Below are 14,491 nucleotides of genomic sequence, written 5' to 3'. Positions count from 1 at the left end.
CAATAGCCCTGTGGAAGCTACCAGTCAGTCAGTAATCAATTTGGAGTGGGCAACTCTACTGTGGGGGTTGCTGTGATGCAAGTAGCCAACGCAATCATTGAACTGCTGCTATCAAAGGTAGTGACTCTGTAGATGTCTTTGTTGCAATGGGATTCCCTAACTGTGGTGGGGCTATAGACAGAGCGCATAATCCTCTCTTGGCACCGGAGAACCAGGGCAGCCAGTACATAAACCGTAAGAGGTACTGCTCAATGGTGCTGCAAGCACTGGTGGATCACAAGGAATGTTTCACCAGCATCAACGTGGGATGGCCGGGAAAGGTTCATGACGCTCGCATCTTCAGGAACTCTGGTCTGTTTAAACGGCTGCAGGAAGGGATTTACTTCCTAGACCAGAAAATTACTGTTGAGGATGTTGAAATGCCTATAGTTATGCTTAGGGACCCAGCCTACCCCTTAATGCCCTGGCTTATGAAGCCATACACAGGCACCCTGGACAGTAGTAAGGAGCTGTTCAACTATAGGCTGAGCAAGCGCAGAATGGTGGTAGAGTGTGCATTTGGATGTTTAAAGGGTCGCTGGCGCAGTTTACTGACTCGCTATGACCTCGGTGAAACCAGTATTCCCATTGTTCTTGCTGCTTGCTGTGTGCTCCACAAGCACTCTGTGAGAGTAAGGGGGAGAAGTTTATGGCGGAGTGGGAGGTTGAGACAAATCACCTGGCCACTGAATACATGCAGCCAGACACCAGGGCGATTAGAAGAACACAGCAGGAAGCGCTGTGCATCAGAGAAGCTTTGAAAACTAGTTTCATGACTGGCCAGGGTACCGTGAGACACTTCTGTTGGTTTCTCCTTGATGAAAACCTGCCCCCTTGATTGACTCTAATTCCCTGTAAGCAACCCACCCTCCCCGCTTCTATCACAGCTTGCTTGCAAAGGAAATAAAGTCATTATCGTTTAAAAACCACGTATTCTTTATTAATTGATTATAAAAATAGAGAGAGAACTCACAAAGTAGACCAGGTGGGGTGTGGGAGGAGGAAAGGAAAAGGCCACTTCAAAACTTGTTGAATGACAGCCTTCTGTTGCTTGGGCTGTCCACTGGGGTGGAGTGGTTGGGTGCTCGGAGCCTCCTCTCCTCCCCCCCGCCCACGTTCTTGGGCGTCTGGGTGAGGAGGCTATGGAACTTGGGGAGGAGGGAGGGCGGTTAAACAGGGGCTGCAGCTGCAGTCTGTAATCCTGCTGCCGTTCCTGAACCTCCACCAGATGCCGGAGCATGTCCGTTTGATCCCACAGTAGCTCCAGCGTTGCATCCTGCCTTCTCTGATCTTCCTGCTGCCACCTCTCATCTCGATCATCCCTCCTGTCCTCACGTTCATTGGCCGCTTTCGTATACTGTGCTACTGTGTCCTTCCACACGTTCTGCTGAGCTCTGTTAGTGCCGGACGACTGCATGCGCTTAGAGAACATTTCATCGCACGTGCATTTTTTTTCACCGCCTTATCTGAAATAGCCTTTGGGACGGAGGAGGAAGGCTTGAAACATTTGCAGCTGCGGGAGGAAAAAAAGGGAGTGAAGTATTTAAAAAGATATATTTCGCAGAACAACAGCTATACTCTTTCACGGTGAACAACACTATTCACATTACATAGCATGTGTGATTTTGGTACAAGGTCGCATTCTGCATCTTATATTGAGTGCCTGCGGCTTTGGTGTTAGAGATCACACACGCAGTGCCGGGCAACAGAATTCGGCTTGCAGGCGGCCATGGTAAGCCATGGTCTTTTGGCTTCTGCAACCTTCATAACAGCAGCGCCCTCCTTTCCCATACAAGCAAAGCCCGTTGAGTTGGCCATTTAGTGCTCTGGTTTTTGTGTTAACATGCAGCAGCAGAAACCAAACTAACCCCCCCAACCATCCAGATCCCTGTGATGATCGCTTTACCCCCTGCTAGCCAAATGCGAACAGCTCAATGCTAATGTCCTCCCACCACCACTTCGCTAACTGCGGGGAGTTAGTCTTTTCAACCACAGGCAAACAGCCCAGTAGGAACGGCCACCTCTGAATGTCCCTTAATTAAATTCCCCTATTTCAACCAGGTTACCATGAACGATATCGCTCTCTGAGGATAACACAGAGAGAGAAAGAACGGATGTTGCTTGAATGCCAGCAAACACCGGGACCATACGCTGCCAGGCTTTGTCATGCAGTGATACCAGATTACTTGCTGCTGGCATGGTGTGGTAAAGTGTTCTACCATGGAGGACAGAATAAGGCTGCTCTCCCCAGAAACCTTCTGCAAAGGCTTTTAGAGTACCTCCAGGAGAGCTTCATGGAGTTGTCCCTGGAGCATTTCCGCTCCATCCCCAGACACGTTAACAGACTTTTCCAGTAGCTGTACTGGCCAAAAATGCATCTCAAGTCCTCAGGGCAAATGAATCATTAAAAAATGCTTGCTTTTAAAACATGTATTATATTTTAATGAGTACACTCACCAGAGGTCCCTTCTCCAGCTTGGTTGGGTTGGGAGGGTGTTTCAGTCAGGGTGATAAAAAGATCCTGGCTGTCGGGGAGAACGATGTGCTGCGTGCTCTCCCCAAGCTCGTCGTGCTCCTCATCTTCCCCGTCCGCAAAATCCTCAGGCATGATGGAAAGTAACCCATCATCGGAGTCCACAGATAAGGGTGGGGTAATGGTGACGGCCCCCCCTAGAATTGCATGCAGCTTAGCATAGAAGTGGCATGTCTGGGGCTTTGTCCTGGAGCATCCGTGTGATTCTTTGGTTTTCTGGTACGCTTGTCTGAGGCTCCTTAAGTTTCACGTGGCACTGTGTTGCGTCCCTGCTGTAGCCTCTGTCCTTCATGGCCTTGGAGATTTTTTGAAATGTTTTGGCATTTCATCTTTTGGAACGTAGTTCTGATAGCACGGATTCCTCTCCCCATACAGTGATCAGATCCAGTACCTCCTGTTCGGTCCATGCTGGAGCTCTTTTTCGATTCTGGGACTGCATGGTCACCTGTGCTCATGAGCTCACCTGGCCAAACAGGAAATGAGTCAAAAGTTCCCAGGGCTTTTCCTGTACACCTGGCCAGTACATCCAAGTTCAGAGCACTGTCCAGAGCGGTCACAATGGTGCACTGTGGGATAGCTCCTGGAGGCCAATAACATCGAATTGCGTCCACACTAACCCTAATTCAAAACGGCGATGTCGATTTCAGCGCTAATCCCCTCAGGGAGGAGTACAGAAATCGATGTTAAGAGCCCTTTATGTTGACAAAAATGGCTTCTTTGTGTGGACGGGTACAGGGTTAATTTGATTTAACGCTGCTAAAATCAGCATAAACTCATAGCGTAGACCAGGCCTAAGAGAGCAGTATGACTGCTCAGAGCGCCGGTATGAAACTGCAGAAAAACATGAGTCTCTGGATTAAGTTTAGAAGTGTGAGCAACAAGGGTGATGTTGTGGTGGGAGTCTGCTATAGACTACCAGACCAGGGGGATGAGGTAGACGAGGCTTTCTTCCGGCAACTAACGGAAGTTACTAGATCGCAGGCCCTGGTTCTCATGGGAGACTTCAGTCGCCCTGATATCTTCTGGAAGAGCAATACAGCGGTGCACAGACAATCCAAGATGTTTTTGGAAAGTGTAGGGGACAGTTTCCTGGTGCAAGTGCTGGAGGAACCAACTAGGAGCAGAGCTCTTCTTGACCTACTGCTCCCAAACTGGGAAGAATTAGTAGGGAAAGCAAAAGTGGATGGGAACCTGGGAGGCAGTCACCCTGAGACAGTAGAGTTCAGGATCATAGAATCATAGAATATCAGGGTTGGAAGGGACCCCAGAAGGTCATCTAGTCCAACCCCCTGCTCAAAGCAGGACCAATTCCCAGTTAAATCATCCCAGCCAGGGCTTTGTCAAGCCTGACCTTAAAAACCTCTAAGGAAGGAGATTCTACCACCTCCCTAGGTAACGCATTCCAGTGTTTCACCACCCTCTTAGTGAAAAAGTTTTTCCTAATATCCAATCTAAACCTCCCCCACTGCAACTTGAGACCATTACTCCTCGTTCTGTCATCTGCTACCATTGAGAACAGTCTAGAGCCATCCTCTTTGGAACCCCCTTTCAGGTAGTTGAAAGCAGCTATCAAATTCCCCCCTCATTCTTCTCTCCTGCAGGCTAAACAATCCCAGCTCCCTCAGCCTCTCCTCATAAGTCATGTGTTCCAGTCCCCTCATCATTTTTGTTGCCCTTCGCTGGACTCTCTCCAATTTATCCACATCCTTCTTGAAGTGTGGGGCCCAAAACTGGACACAGTACTCCAGATGAGGCCTCACCAATGTCGAATAGAGGGGAACGATCACGTCCCTCGATCTGCTCGCTATGCCCCTACTTATACATCCCAAAATGCCATTGGCCTTCTTGGCAACAAGGGCACACTGCTGACTCATATCCAGCTTCTCGTCCACTGTCACCCCTAGGTCCTTTTCCGCAGAACTGCTGCCTAGCCATTCGGTCCCTAGTCTGTAGCTGTGCATTGGGTTCTTCCGTCCTAAGTGCAGGACCCTGCACTTATCCTGACACAAGGAAGAAAGGAGAGCAGCAGAATACGGATCCTGGACTTGAGAAAAGCAGCCTGACTCCCTCGGGGAACTGATGGGCAGGATCCCCTGAGAGAATAACATGAGGGGGAAAGGAGTCCAGGAGAGCTGGCTGTATTTTAAAGAATCCTTATTGAGTTACAGGAACAAACCATCCCGATGTGTAGAAAGAATAGTAAATATGGCAGGCGACCAGTTTGGCTTAACAGTGAAATCCTTGCTGATCTTAAACACAAAAAAGAATGGACAGATGACTAAGGAGGAGTATAAAAATATTGCTCAGGCATGCAGGAGTGAAATCAGGAAGGCCAAATCACACCTGGAGTTGCAGCTAGCAAGAGATGTTAAGAGTAACAAGAGGGGTTTCTTCAAGTATGTTAGCAACAAGAAGAAAGTCAAAGAAAGTGTGGGCCCCTTACTGAATGAGGGAGGCAACCTAGTGACAGAGGATGTGGAAAAAGCTAATGTACGTAATGCTTTTTTTTGCCTCTGTCTTCACGAACAAGGTCAGCTCCCAGACTACTGCACTGGGCAGCACAGCATGGGAAGGAGGTGACCAGCCCTCTGTGAAGAAAGAAGTGATTTGGGACTATTTAGAAAAGCTGGATGAGCACAAGTCCATGGGGCTGGATGCGCTGCATCCGAGAGTGCTAAAGGAGCTGGCGAATGTGATTGCAGAGCCATTGGCCATTATCTTTGAAAACTCATGGCCATCGGGGGAGGTCCCGGAAGACTGGAAAAAGGCTAATGTAGTGCCTATCTTTAAAAAAGGGAAGGAGGAGGATCCTGGGAACTACAGGCCAGTCAGCCTCACCTCAGTCCCTGGAAAATCATGGAGCAGATCCTCAAGGAATCAATTATGAAGCACTTAGAGGAGAGGAAAGTGATCAGGAACAGTCAGCATGGATTCACCAAGGGCAAGTCATGCCTGACTAATCTAATTGCCTTCTATGAGGAGATAATTGGCTCTGTGGATGAAGGGAAAGCAGTGGACGTGTTATTCCTTGACTTTAGCAAAGCTTTTGTTACGGTCTCCCACAATATTCTTGCCAGCAAGTTAAAGAAGTATGGGCTGGATGAATGGACTATAAGGTGGATAGAAAACTGGTTAGATCGTCGGGCTTAACGGGTAGTGATCAATAGCTCCATGTCTAGTTGTCAGCCGGTATCAAGCGGAGTGCCCCAAGAGTCGGTCTTGGGGCTGGTTTTGTTCAATATCTTCTTTAATGATCTGGAGGATGGCGTGGACTGCACCGTCAGCAAGTTTGCAGATGACACTAAACTGGGAGGAGTGGTAGATACGCTGGAGGGTAGGGATAGGATACAGAGGGACCTAGACAAATGAGAGGATTGGGCCAAAAGAAATCTCATGACGCTCAACAAGGACAAGTGCAGAGTCCTGCACTTAGGATGGAAGAATCCTATGCTCCGCTACAGACTAGGGACTGAGTGGCTAGGCAGCAATTCTGCAGAAAAGGACCTAGGAGTTACAATGGACAAGAAGCTGGATATGAGTCAATAGTGTGCCCTTGTTGCCAAGAAGGCTAACAGCGTTTTGGGCTGTATAAGTAGGGGCATTGCCAGCAGATGGAGGGACGTGATCGTTCCCCTCTATTCGACATTAGTGAGGCCTCATCTGGAGTAGTGTGTCCAGTTTTGGGCCCCATGCTACAAGAAGGATGTGGAAAAATTGGAAAGCGTCCAGCGGAGGGCAACAAAAATGATGAGGGGACTGGAACACATGACTTATGAGGAGAGGCTGAGGGAACTGGGATTATTTAGTCTGCAGAAGAGAAGAATGAGGGGGGATTTGATAGCTGCTTTCAGCTACCTGAAAGGGGGTTCCAAAGAGGATGGATCAAGACTGTTCTCAGTGGTGACAGATGACAGAACAAGGAGTAATGGTCTCAAGTTGCAGTGGGTGAGGTCTAGGTTGGATATTAGGAAACACTATTTCACTAGGAGGGTGGTGAAGCACTGGAATGGGTTACCTAGGGAGGTGGTGGAATCTCCTTCCTTTGAGATTTTTAAGGTCCAGCTTGTCAGAGCCCTGGCTGGGATGATTCAGTGTTGGATTGACCCTGTTTTGTGCAGGGGGTTGGACTAGATGACCACCTGAGGTCCCTTCTGTTACACTTCCAACCCTGATATTCTATGATGGAATTTCAGCCTTAACCCTGAATTTTTTGGCTTTTGTGAGGATTTTTTTTCTTGTTTTTGTCAGGTTTCTAAGGAGATTTGGTCAAAAATCAGGAGTAAAGTCATTGTGTAATGGAAGGTTTCATTTTTATGATCACTATGCCTTTTATAGAAATTGTTCTGGCCATTTTTAATGCACTGTACTATATAAAAAAATAAATCTGGTGGTGGTCCGAACACAGGAATATTGAGTGCTAGGAACTCCTGCATTCTGATCCTTCCTGTGACACTAACTTCCCCTTTGATCTTGGGCAGATTACTTCACTTGCCTTCCTCTCACTCTCTATAAAATGGGGACAATACCTTCATCACAGGGGTGTTACAAAGATTGATTAAATGTTTCTGAAGCACTTTGATTATGAAAATTTATTTTGACTGAATATGGTTCAGCTTTCACTAGAGGGTGCTGTCTAACATAGTTTGCAGTACAGTACATGAGGGTAAGTTTAAAAATTAAATGTAAAGGTCAGATACACTTGTAGGTGTAAAATACAGGGAGATTAGTGGTTCTAGATTTCCCCAAATATTTTACTTTGCACTTGGTAGTCCAAAAATAAGTAGTATTTGGGATTCTTGAATCTGTGCCTCTGCCCCAATGCTTGTGTGTTTATGAAGCAGACTTTTTGGAAGGTCCTGCTTTTTCTAAGAAATGACATTTTCTTCTCTCTGCACACATTATTAGGATGAGAATAAAATATCTTCCCCAGTATCTTACTATATGTGTTATATTCTCATCTGTTTCCCTTTTTGTAATCTAAATTAGTAACTGTAGTACTGGCTGGTCGCAGAGCCCAAGTTCTCATCTTTAGTGAGTTCCAGGGGTTTTGGTTCTGGAGCACAATCTCGTATGCTACAGTTGTTTTGTCCTTACTTTCCATCCCATATCTCACCCATGCTTCCTGTCCCTTCCAAACTCTGTGCAGGTCACTTTTTGCTTGTTGCATCAATTTCAGTTTTGTGCTTTGGAGAGAGTGTGGGATTTTGAGGGGGAGAATTTCAAACAAATATGTTTGTTTTTTAAAGTTTTAACAGTTGCGATTTATATGGTTTGGGTCACAATTAACTACTAAATGCATTACCAGTAATTCTAAGTGATTTTCACCATATTGCTTGTGAAAGATCAGTTTAATTGTTGCTAGTTTCAGAGCTAGGGATGGATGGATTGTTCCTAAGCAGTGATCTCAGCATCCTCCCCAAGAACTATAAATAAGCTAAACAGTGCTGTGCATAGCTTGTATTCACCCGTATTCCAGTTGCTGCCAAGTATACATTACATCATTCAAGACCTCCACAGGGATCATACACCTGAGAGTCACTAATGGCCACTGCACAGCAATGCTGCTTTACACAAATGAGAGCTTTTTCTCTGACAGAATAAACGAGTAGTCATTTGGTTCATCTTCTTACTGTAGCACCATTGCTTCTGATCTTACTTTAATCTCTGTGTGTGCAATGATTAAATGGTCATGTTTTAAAAATAGGAAAGAACATGAAAATACTGTGGTGGTAAGGAGTAAACGTTTACTTCTGATAGGACTGCTATTCCAGAAAATTTGAATTTTAAATGCTAATCTCTGTGTGCTAGACGTAGCTCAAATCCCAGCAGGTCCTCGGGAGCCTTCAAGGGGGAAGATACAGTTCTTCCTTTGTGCATGTTTGAGACAACTGACTTTTCCTTTGCTCTTCAAACAATTTGGCAGTTTGTAAGGACCTCTTCTGGGAATTGGCTTCCTGACTGTGGGAGTTAGAGCCCAGTTGTGTAGCTTCTACATAGATGGAGTGCCGATAGGATTGGGCCCTAATTCCCAGATGTCCTTGTTCTCTCTTCAATATGAACCATTCCCTTCTCTTCTGCATAGTGAACTGATATCCATTAATGACTTCACAGCAACAGCCAGTTGGCATTCCGACATTCTAGTTTAATTCCCGCGGGTCTCTTCTCAGGCATGGTAGTTTGGTGGTAGTATAAAAATATATCCGCTCTGCTCAGAAAACTAAGCAGGCAAAACCCTCAAACAGAAGCCTGACTAACTGAAGGCAGAGACAAATAGCTTCTTCATTGCTGGGCATTAGTGTGCTGATAACTGCTTTTTCTTCTCTCTACAGAGAACTTGGAATATAACTTGGAGCCTAATGAAATCCCTCACCCTGATATCGGCCGCTATTTTTCAGAATTTACAGGCACTCACTACCTGGCAAATGCAGAGCTGGAGATGAGGTATCCTGAGGATTTGGAACTTACTTGTGCAGCCGTCCAAAAGATCTACAGTACAGTCAAGGAATGAGCGTAACTGGATCACAAGGACAGAAGAGAGTTTATCACAGCTGCTGCTGTGTCCTCTTTGTGGACAGTATTATGGAAGCCAATTTTCACAATGATCTTCAGGCTTATGCCCCAGGAATTGCATCGCACTTCGTAACCTGTAATAGTCCAATACCCACTCAGTCACCATCTGCCAACACTAGTCAATTAATTTGGGATCCACTGGTATTCCAGACAAGGCATACTTTGATTGTCACTTCAAGATAATGAATGAAGTGTATTATCCCCTTGAGTGCTTGCATTTACCACTCATGTGTTTATGATCTATTTTTCATATTTAGGATCTGAGCATGTTACGACTCTAGCTGGAGTCTGGAGTAATCCCATGTTATGGATAAGGAGATTGATCATACTTGCAGTATTTTTTTTATATGTATATATTCTGTGTATGTGGTAGTTTTAAGGTCTCTCTGAAGTTCCACAATAGCTTCCTCGATTCTGACTTTCCTCTTACCCTGACAACGATTGGTGTTGCTAGCGTTCCGGTGCTGAAATCGCTTGTCAGCCTTGGCAGTGGCATGGCAACTTTCTCGAACAAGAATCATGAGACACCGTATGATGGTGAGTTCAGCAGTAACTTAAATGGACCTCCTCCGTGTAATGCTTCCAGCTGTTACGAACACATCGTTACAGAAAATAAGATCCTGGCAATTTTCTCGCCCCAATAAACTTCTTGTTGGGACCCTGATTCCTACCTGTACTTTTTCTTCCATTATGTCCCCTTCATGGTGTTGAATTTGTGATATGGTCATACATGTATTTTTCTACATGTCTCCTCTTACCCGGCTGAAACTGTTAAAACTTTGTAGTTTGCTAGTAGGACCACCATCTTGTGATGGCAAACTGCTGAAGTCTTTATTTAGTGAGCTGCCGTTATCTATACTGTCAGATTGCGATTGTGCCATGAAAGCCAATAGACACCAGCATCTGGCAAACAAGACATAAAGACCTTATTTCCTATATCGTGATGCCTTCTCTCTTTTGATCAAAAGAAAACTGCCCTTTGGAGGGGGTTAAAAGGGTTAACTATTTGTCCAAATTCTGACTTCTGCAAGGGAGGTGCTTCAGAAACTGAGGACACTTGAATTGTAATGGGGCTGCCACTGTAGAGTCTGCAAAGCCTAGAAAAATAGTACATGGTTATTTTCTTTTAGGGTTACATAAGAATTGGATGTGAAGTTGCAAAGTATTTACAAAGATATTGAATATCTACAGTACTTTAGTTTCTAAATTAATAACTCTAGGCAGGCTGCAGTCATTGTTTCTAATTACTGAAGTTACTATGTGCTGTAGTTACATAGTTATAGAGAGAAGACTTAGCGTAAGATGAAATCCTTATTCTTTTAACATTTTAAATGTCTCTGTGCACTAACGTGCACCTTTCTTTTTAAGATAATCATTGATTTGCACGCAGTCTTGTGTAAATATTTAACAAGCAACAGTAAAGTTGTCGTGATCTGCAAGTTCCTCAACACTTTAGAGAGGCAGCAGAAAAAAACCTAATAGTGCTAATAAAAAGAAAAGAATAAAATTACGCTACAATAAATTTTCTGATAATCCCAGCTGAATTGAAGGGGGATTTAGGTACAAAATTGTCACTGATTTGAGAGCAATGTAGCTAAATCCGTGTGCAAACTCTGCAAACTTCAAACTAAACTCCAAATCTCTGTCTCTAAGGGGTTGAAAATATAATTTTTAGGGCCTATCCTGTAAAATTGCCCATGCTTGGAGGGACTCTGCTAGTTGAGTAAACGAGGAAACACTGCCCTCAGTTTTAATTTCTAGGCTGTTGTGCATCTGACTCTTAAACATCTAGTAGAAAGAGGCAGATGACTAGGAGTCAGGATTTCCAGGTTCCCAGCTCTTCCACTACCCACTGTGTGGCCTTGGGCAAGTGACTTCTCTCTGCCTCACTTTATCTGCAGAATGGATGGTCTAATATTTACCTATAGTACCTCCCAAGGGTGTTTTGCAAATGGTTGGAATGCGCTTTGAAATCCTCTGCTGAAAGGTGCTTTATAAATGCAAACTCTTATTCTGCTATTGAATATCAATGGTACACGTGCAATTAAACTCGTACACAAGCTCTGGTCACATAGGAGTTTATTTCAGCAGCGTGTTTCAGTGTGACTTGGTTTTCTTTTGCTTTCAAAGGTAACATTAAAACAAAAATTTAACCTCAAGTTATAACTGTAAATATGTATTGAGACACATTTTAAATATATGCTATAATTTAGTGATATGAAATGAGCTCTAAAGTAGCCCATACAGCCTGTTTGTGTACATTTTTATTTGGGCACTTATATATTTTTTTAGAAAGTGGATTTTGGAAAGTGTAGAAGATCTTTTTATATACACACAAAGCATGAAAAAATACCTCCTCCCACCCCACTCTCCTGCTGGTAATAGCTTATCTAAAGTGATCACTCTCCTTACAATGTGTATGATAATCAAGTTGGGCCATTTCCAGCACAAATCCAGGGTTTAACAAGAACGTCGGGGGGTGGGTAGGAAAAAACAAGGGGAAATAGGTTACCTTGCCTAATGACTTAGCCACTCCCAGTCTCTATTCAAGCCTAAGTTAATTGTATCAAATTTGCAAATGAATTCCAATTCAACAGTTTCTCGCTGGAGTCTGGATTTGAAGTTTTTTGTTGTAATATAGCAACTTTCATGTCTGTAATCGCGTGACCAGAGAGATTGAAGTGTTCTCCGACTGATTTATGAATGTTATAATTCTTGACGTCTGATTTGTGTCCATTTATTCTTTTACGTAGAGTCTGTCCAGTTTGACCAATGTACATGGCAGAGGGGCGTTGCTGGCACATGATGGCATATATCACATTGGAGAGTGGGGTGGGAGGAGGTATTTTTTCATGCTTTGTGTGTATATAAAAAGATCTTCTACACTTTCCACAGTATGCATCCAATGAAGTGAGCTGTGGCTCACGAAAGCTTATGCTCAAATAAATTGGTTAGTCTCTAAGGTGCCACAAGTACTCCTTTTCTTTTTGCGAATACAGACTAACACGGCTGTTACTCTGAAACCTATAAAATGCTTGGTGCTGAATTCTCTGATTTACTCTTGTATTGATTTATCTGATGGGACAGGGCACTGGATACCTCAGTTCTGGATGCTAGTACTCAAATTGCTATGTAACTTTTACTTCATGGTACATGAGGATGATAGCGAGTGGATCTGGGGGATGTTGAGACTTGCCTGCAATGGCCTTGATTCTTGCCAATGTTTCACTTGTACAACACTGAAACGTAGCATTACATATCTCTCTTATAATGGATAAGGAATGTCCAATACCTAATGATCCGCGTGTTTCTCTAGGTGCTCTGATTTTTCCCAATTTGTATTTTTCCTGAATTTTTTTTATTCAACGTGCGGACAACTTTTCCCCCCATGTCCTGTGGCCCTTATGACTTGGAAAATCCCAATAAAATAAATAATTGATTAAAAATTTGGCTATTTGTTTTTCTTCTAAAGCAGACCACCTACCATGTTACAAACCAAGAGGCTTGTGGGGTTTTAAAACAGATCACAAAGGGCTGTTAGGAACATTTTTAAGGGTAAAGAATGCCATAGGTAAGATATGCCCCAAGAGTTTTCAGAAATAGAAGAAACCATATGGTATGCTTCTTTTTACATTCTCTGGTATGTCTGATTAGGCATATAAAATAGGTTTTTCTACAACGTGGACAGGAGTTCCATTTTAACATTAAGCTCAGTTTTCTAAAGCATATGCCTTAGACCCTAAAAACAAAGCAGCTTACTAGTGTCCATGGCTGGCCTTAAGTACCAGAAAATCTAGTAACTACACGGGCTCTCTTGCTTCTAGATTCCTTGTAGAATCCTCAGCAATTTTGTCTTGATGTTGTGTTTTGAGTTCTTTCCTCCCTCACCCAACCTGCTACAATTGTGCACAAAGTCCAATTCCCTCTTCTAGCACTGGGACTGAAGGCAGGAATGGGAAAGCCAAGCTTCTGGCTATTGCTTATGGCTCTCCAAAACTCTTAACGCCATCCTTGCTGATTTCTCCAATTTGTTGCATTTATCTTCTTGACTTGGCAACCATACTTTTCTGAAATAGCCCTTACGGAGCTGAACTATGCTAATATTCATTTTTAAAAATCATTTGCATCGGGAGCAAGACACTTAAGCTGGGGAGGGACCATGCACTCTTCTTATTGCTGCTTTTTCCTACAGGTAAGTAGATGGACGATTTGCTTAACAAATGTAAATTAAAATTGTTTGAAAAAAAATCTCAGGGTAGAGGAGCAAATACATTAGTGGAGATCAGTGAGTGCTTTATGAATAGTTTTGATGCCTTTTTCCATCCCACTCCTTCCCAAACAGAGCTAGTCACAATGATTTGCATTTGTCCCTTTTGGACTGCATGACTGTAATTCACTGCGGGGTGGAAGTAATGTTCCAGTTGTCCAGAATGTGGCAGCTAGCCTTCCTGCTGTGAATAGCTGCCACGGAATGCTTGTCTCTTGTGCTCCAGATCCCGCTTCTGGCTCTTAGGGCTTGTCACTTTTATGGAGTTTTGCACTGAAATAGCTACAACAGTACAAGTTCCCAATGTAGACACCTTGTACTGGGATGAAGTGTTCGCAAGCAGAGTAACTTGTACCAGTCCAAGTCCTGCTTTACACTGGTGTAACACATCTAAGGTTGGGGGTTTGCACTGGTGTAAAAATCCCTAATGTATGCAACCCCCAAATGGTATCAGCAATCATGTCTCAATCCAGGACCATCTGCTCTTCTGGTATGACCCAGCTGTAGAACAAACTTCCTAAGGGAGATCAGATCGATCCAGTATCTGACCACTGTTAGGCACAATGTAATACCCTTCATTTTGGGAGCGCTTTCCCATTGTAACCAGAATAGTGGAGGTCTATTGGTGGCATATCTTTAGAACAGGCTCCTGTGCCAGGGAAGGACAAAGAGCCAGAAGACTCCATGAAATCTACCAAGGAGTACGATTTCCTCCTTTAACAATGTGGCTGCATGGTAGCTGACGGCTGACAGGTTTAGGCTCTTTGATGCATCTCTCGCTGATACATGTCTTGATGGTAACTCACAGAGCCATACCTATGTTGCTTTGTAACTTTAAATGCGTTTACACAGGTTGGTGGAATTATCTTATCTACCATGTACAGAAATTCCCCTATCTTCCTTTCAGTCACTTACTTAGCACTGATCATGCTGCCTTTACAAACAATTCTTTGGCCTCTCTTCCTGGCAACCATTGTGGGTGGATGTGTTGATGCTGAACAGCAAGCGCTGCATTCAGGATTGGGATCCACACGCTCTGTTTAGCGTCCGAGAGCGGCGCTTTTATTCCAGAAATGTCTGGG

General features: G+C 44.1%; 1 protein-coding gene across 4 annotated transcripts in view; it reads left to right on the top strand.

Annotated features, from left to right (window-relative positions):
* The window catches only part of FBXO21 (F-box protein 21), a 45,381-nt gene extending 32,793 nt beyond the window's left edge, over positions 1 to 12,588 (top strand). For 3 of the 4 annotated variants that reach the window (XM_073313246.2, XM_073313244.2, XM_073313243.2), the window contains one exon: positions 8,902 to 12,588. In XM_073313246.2, coding sequence (XP_073169347.1) covers positions 8,902 to 9,080 — 179 coding nt within the window. In that variant the 3' untranslated portion in view covers positions 9,081 to 12,588. Of the gene's footprint in view, positions 1 to 5,102; positions 5,412 to 8,901 lie in introns of those variants that run through there. The other variant, XM_073313245.2, reaches the window with a different exon arrangement.
* Positions 12,589 to 14,491: the final 1,903 nt, after the last annotated feature.

Source organism: Lepidochelys kempii, chromosome 15 (assembly GCF_965140285.1).
Source record: "Lepidochelys kempii isolate rLepKem1 chromosome 15, rLepKem1.hap1, whole genome shotgun sequence".
Classification (NCBI taxonomy): domain Eukaryota; kingdom Metazoa; phylum Chordata; order Testudines; family Cheloniidae; genus Lepidochelys; species Lepidochelys kempii.
This window is presented reverse-complemented; position numbering and strand designations above follow the sequence as displayed.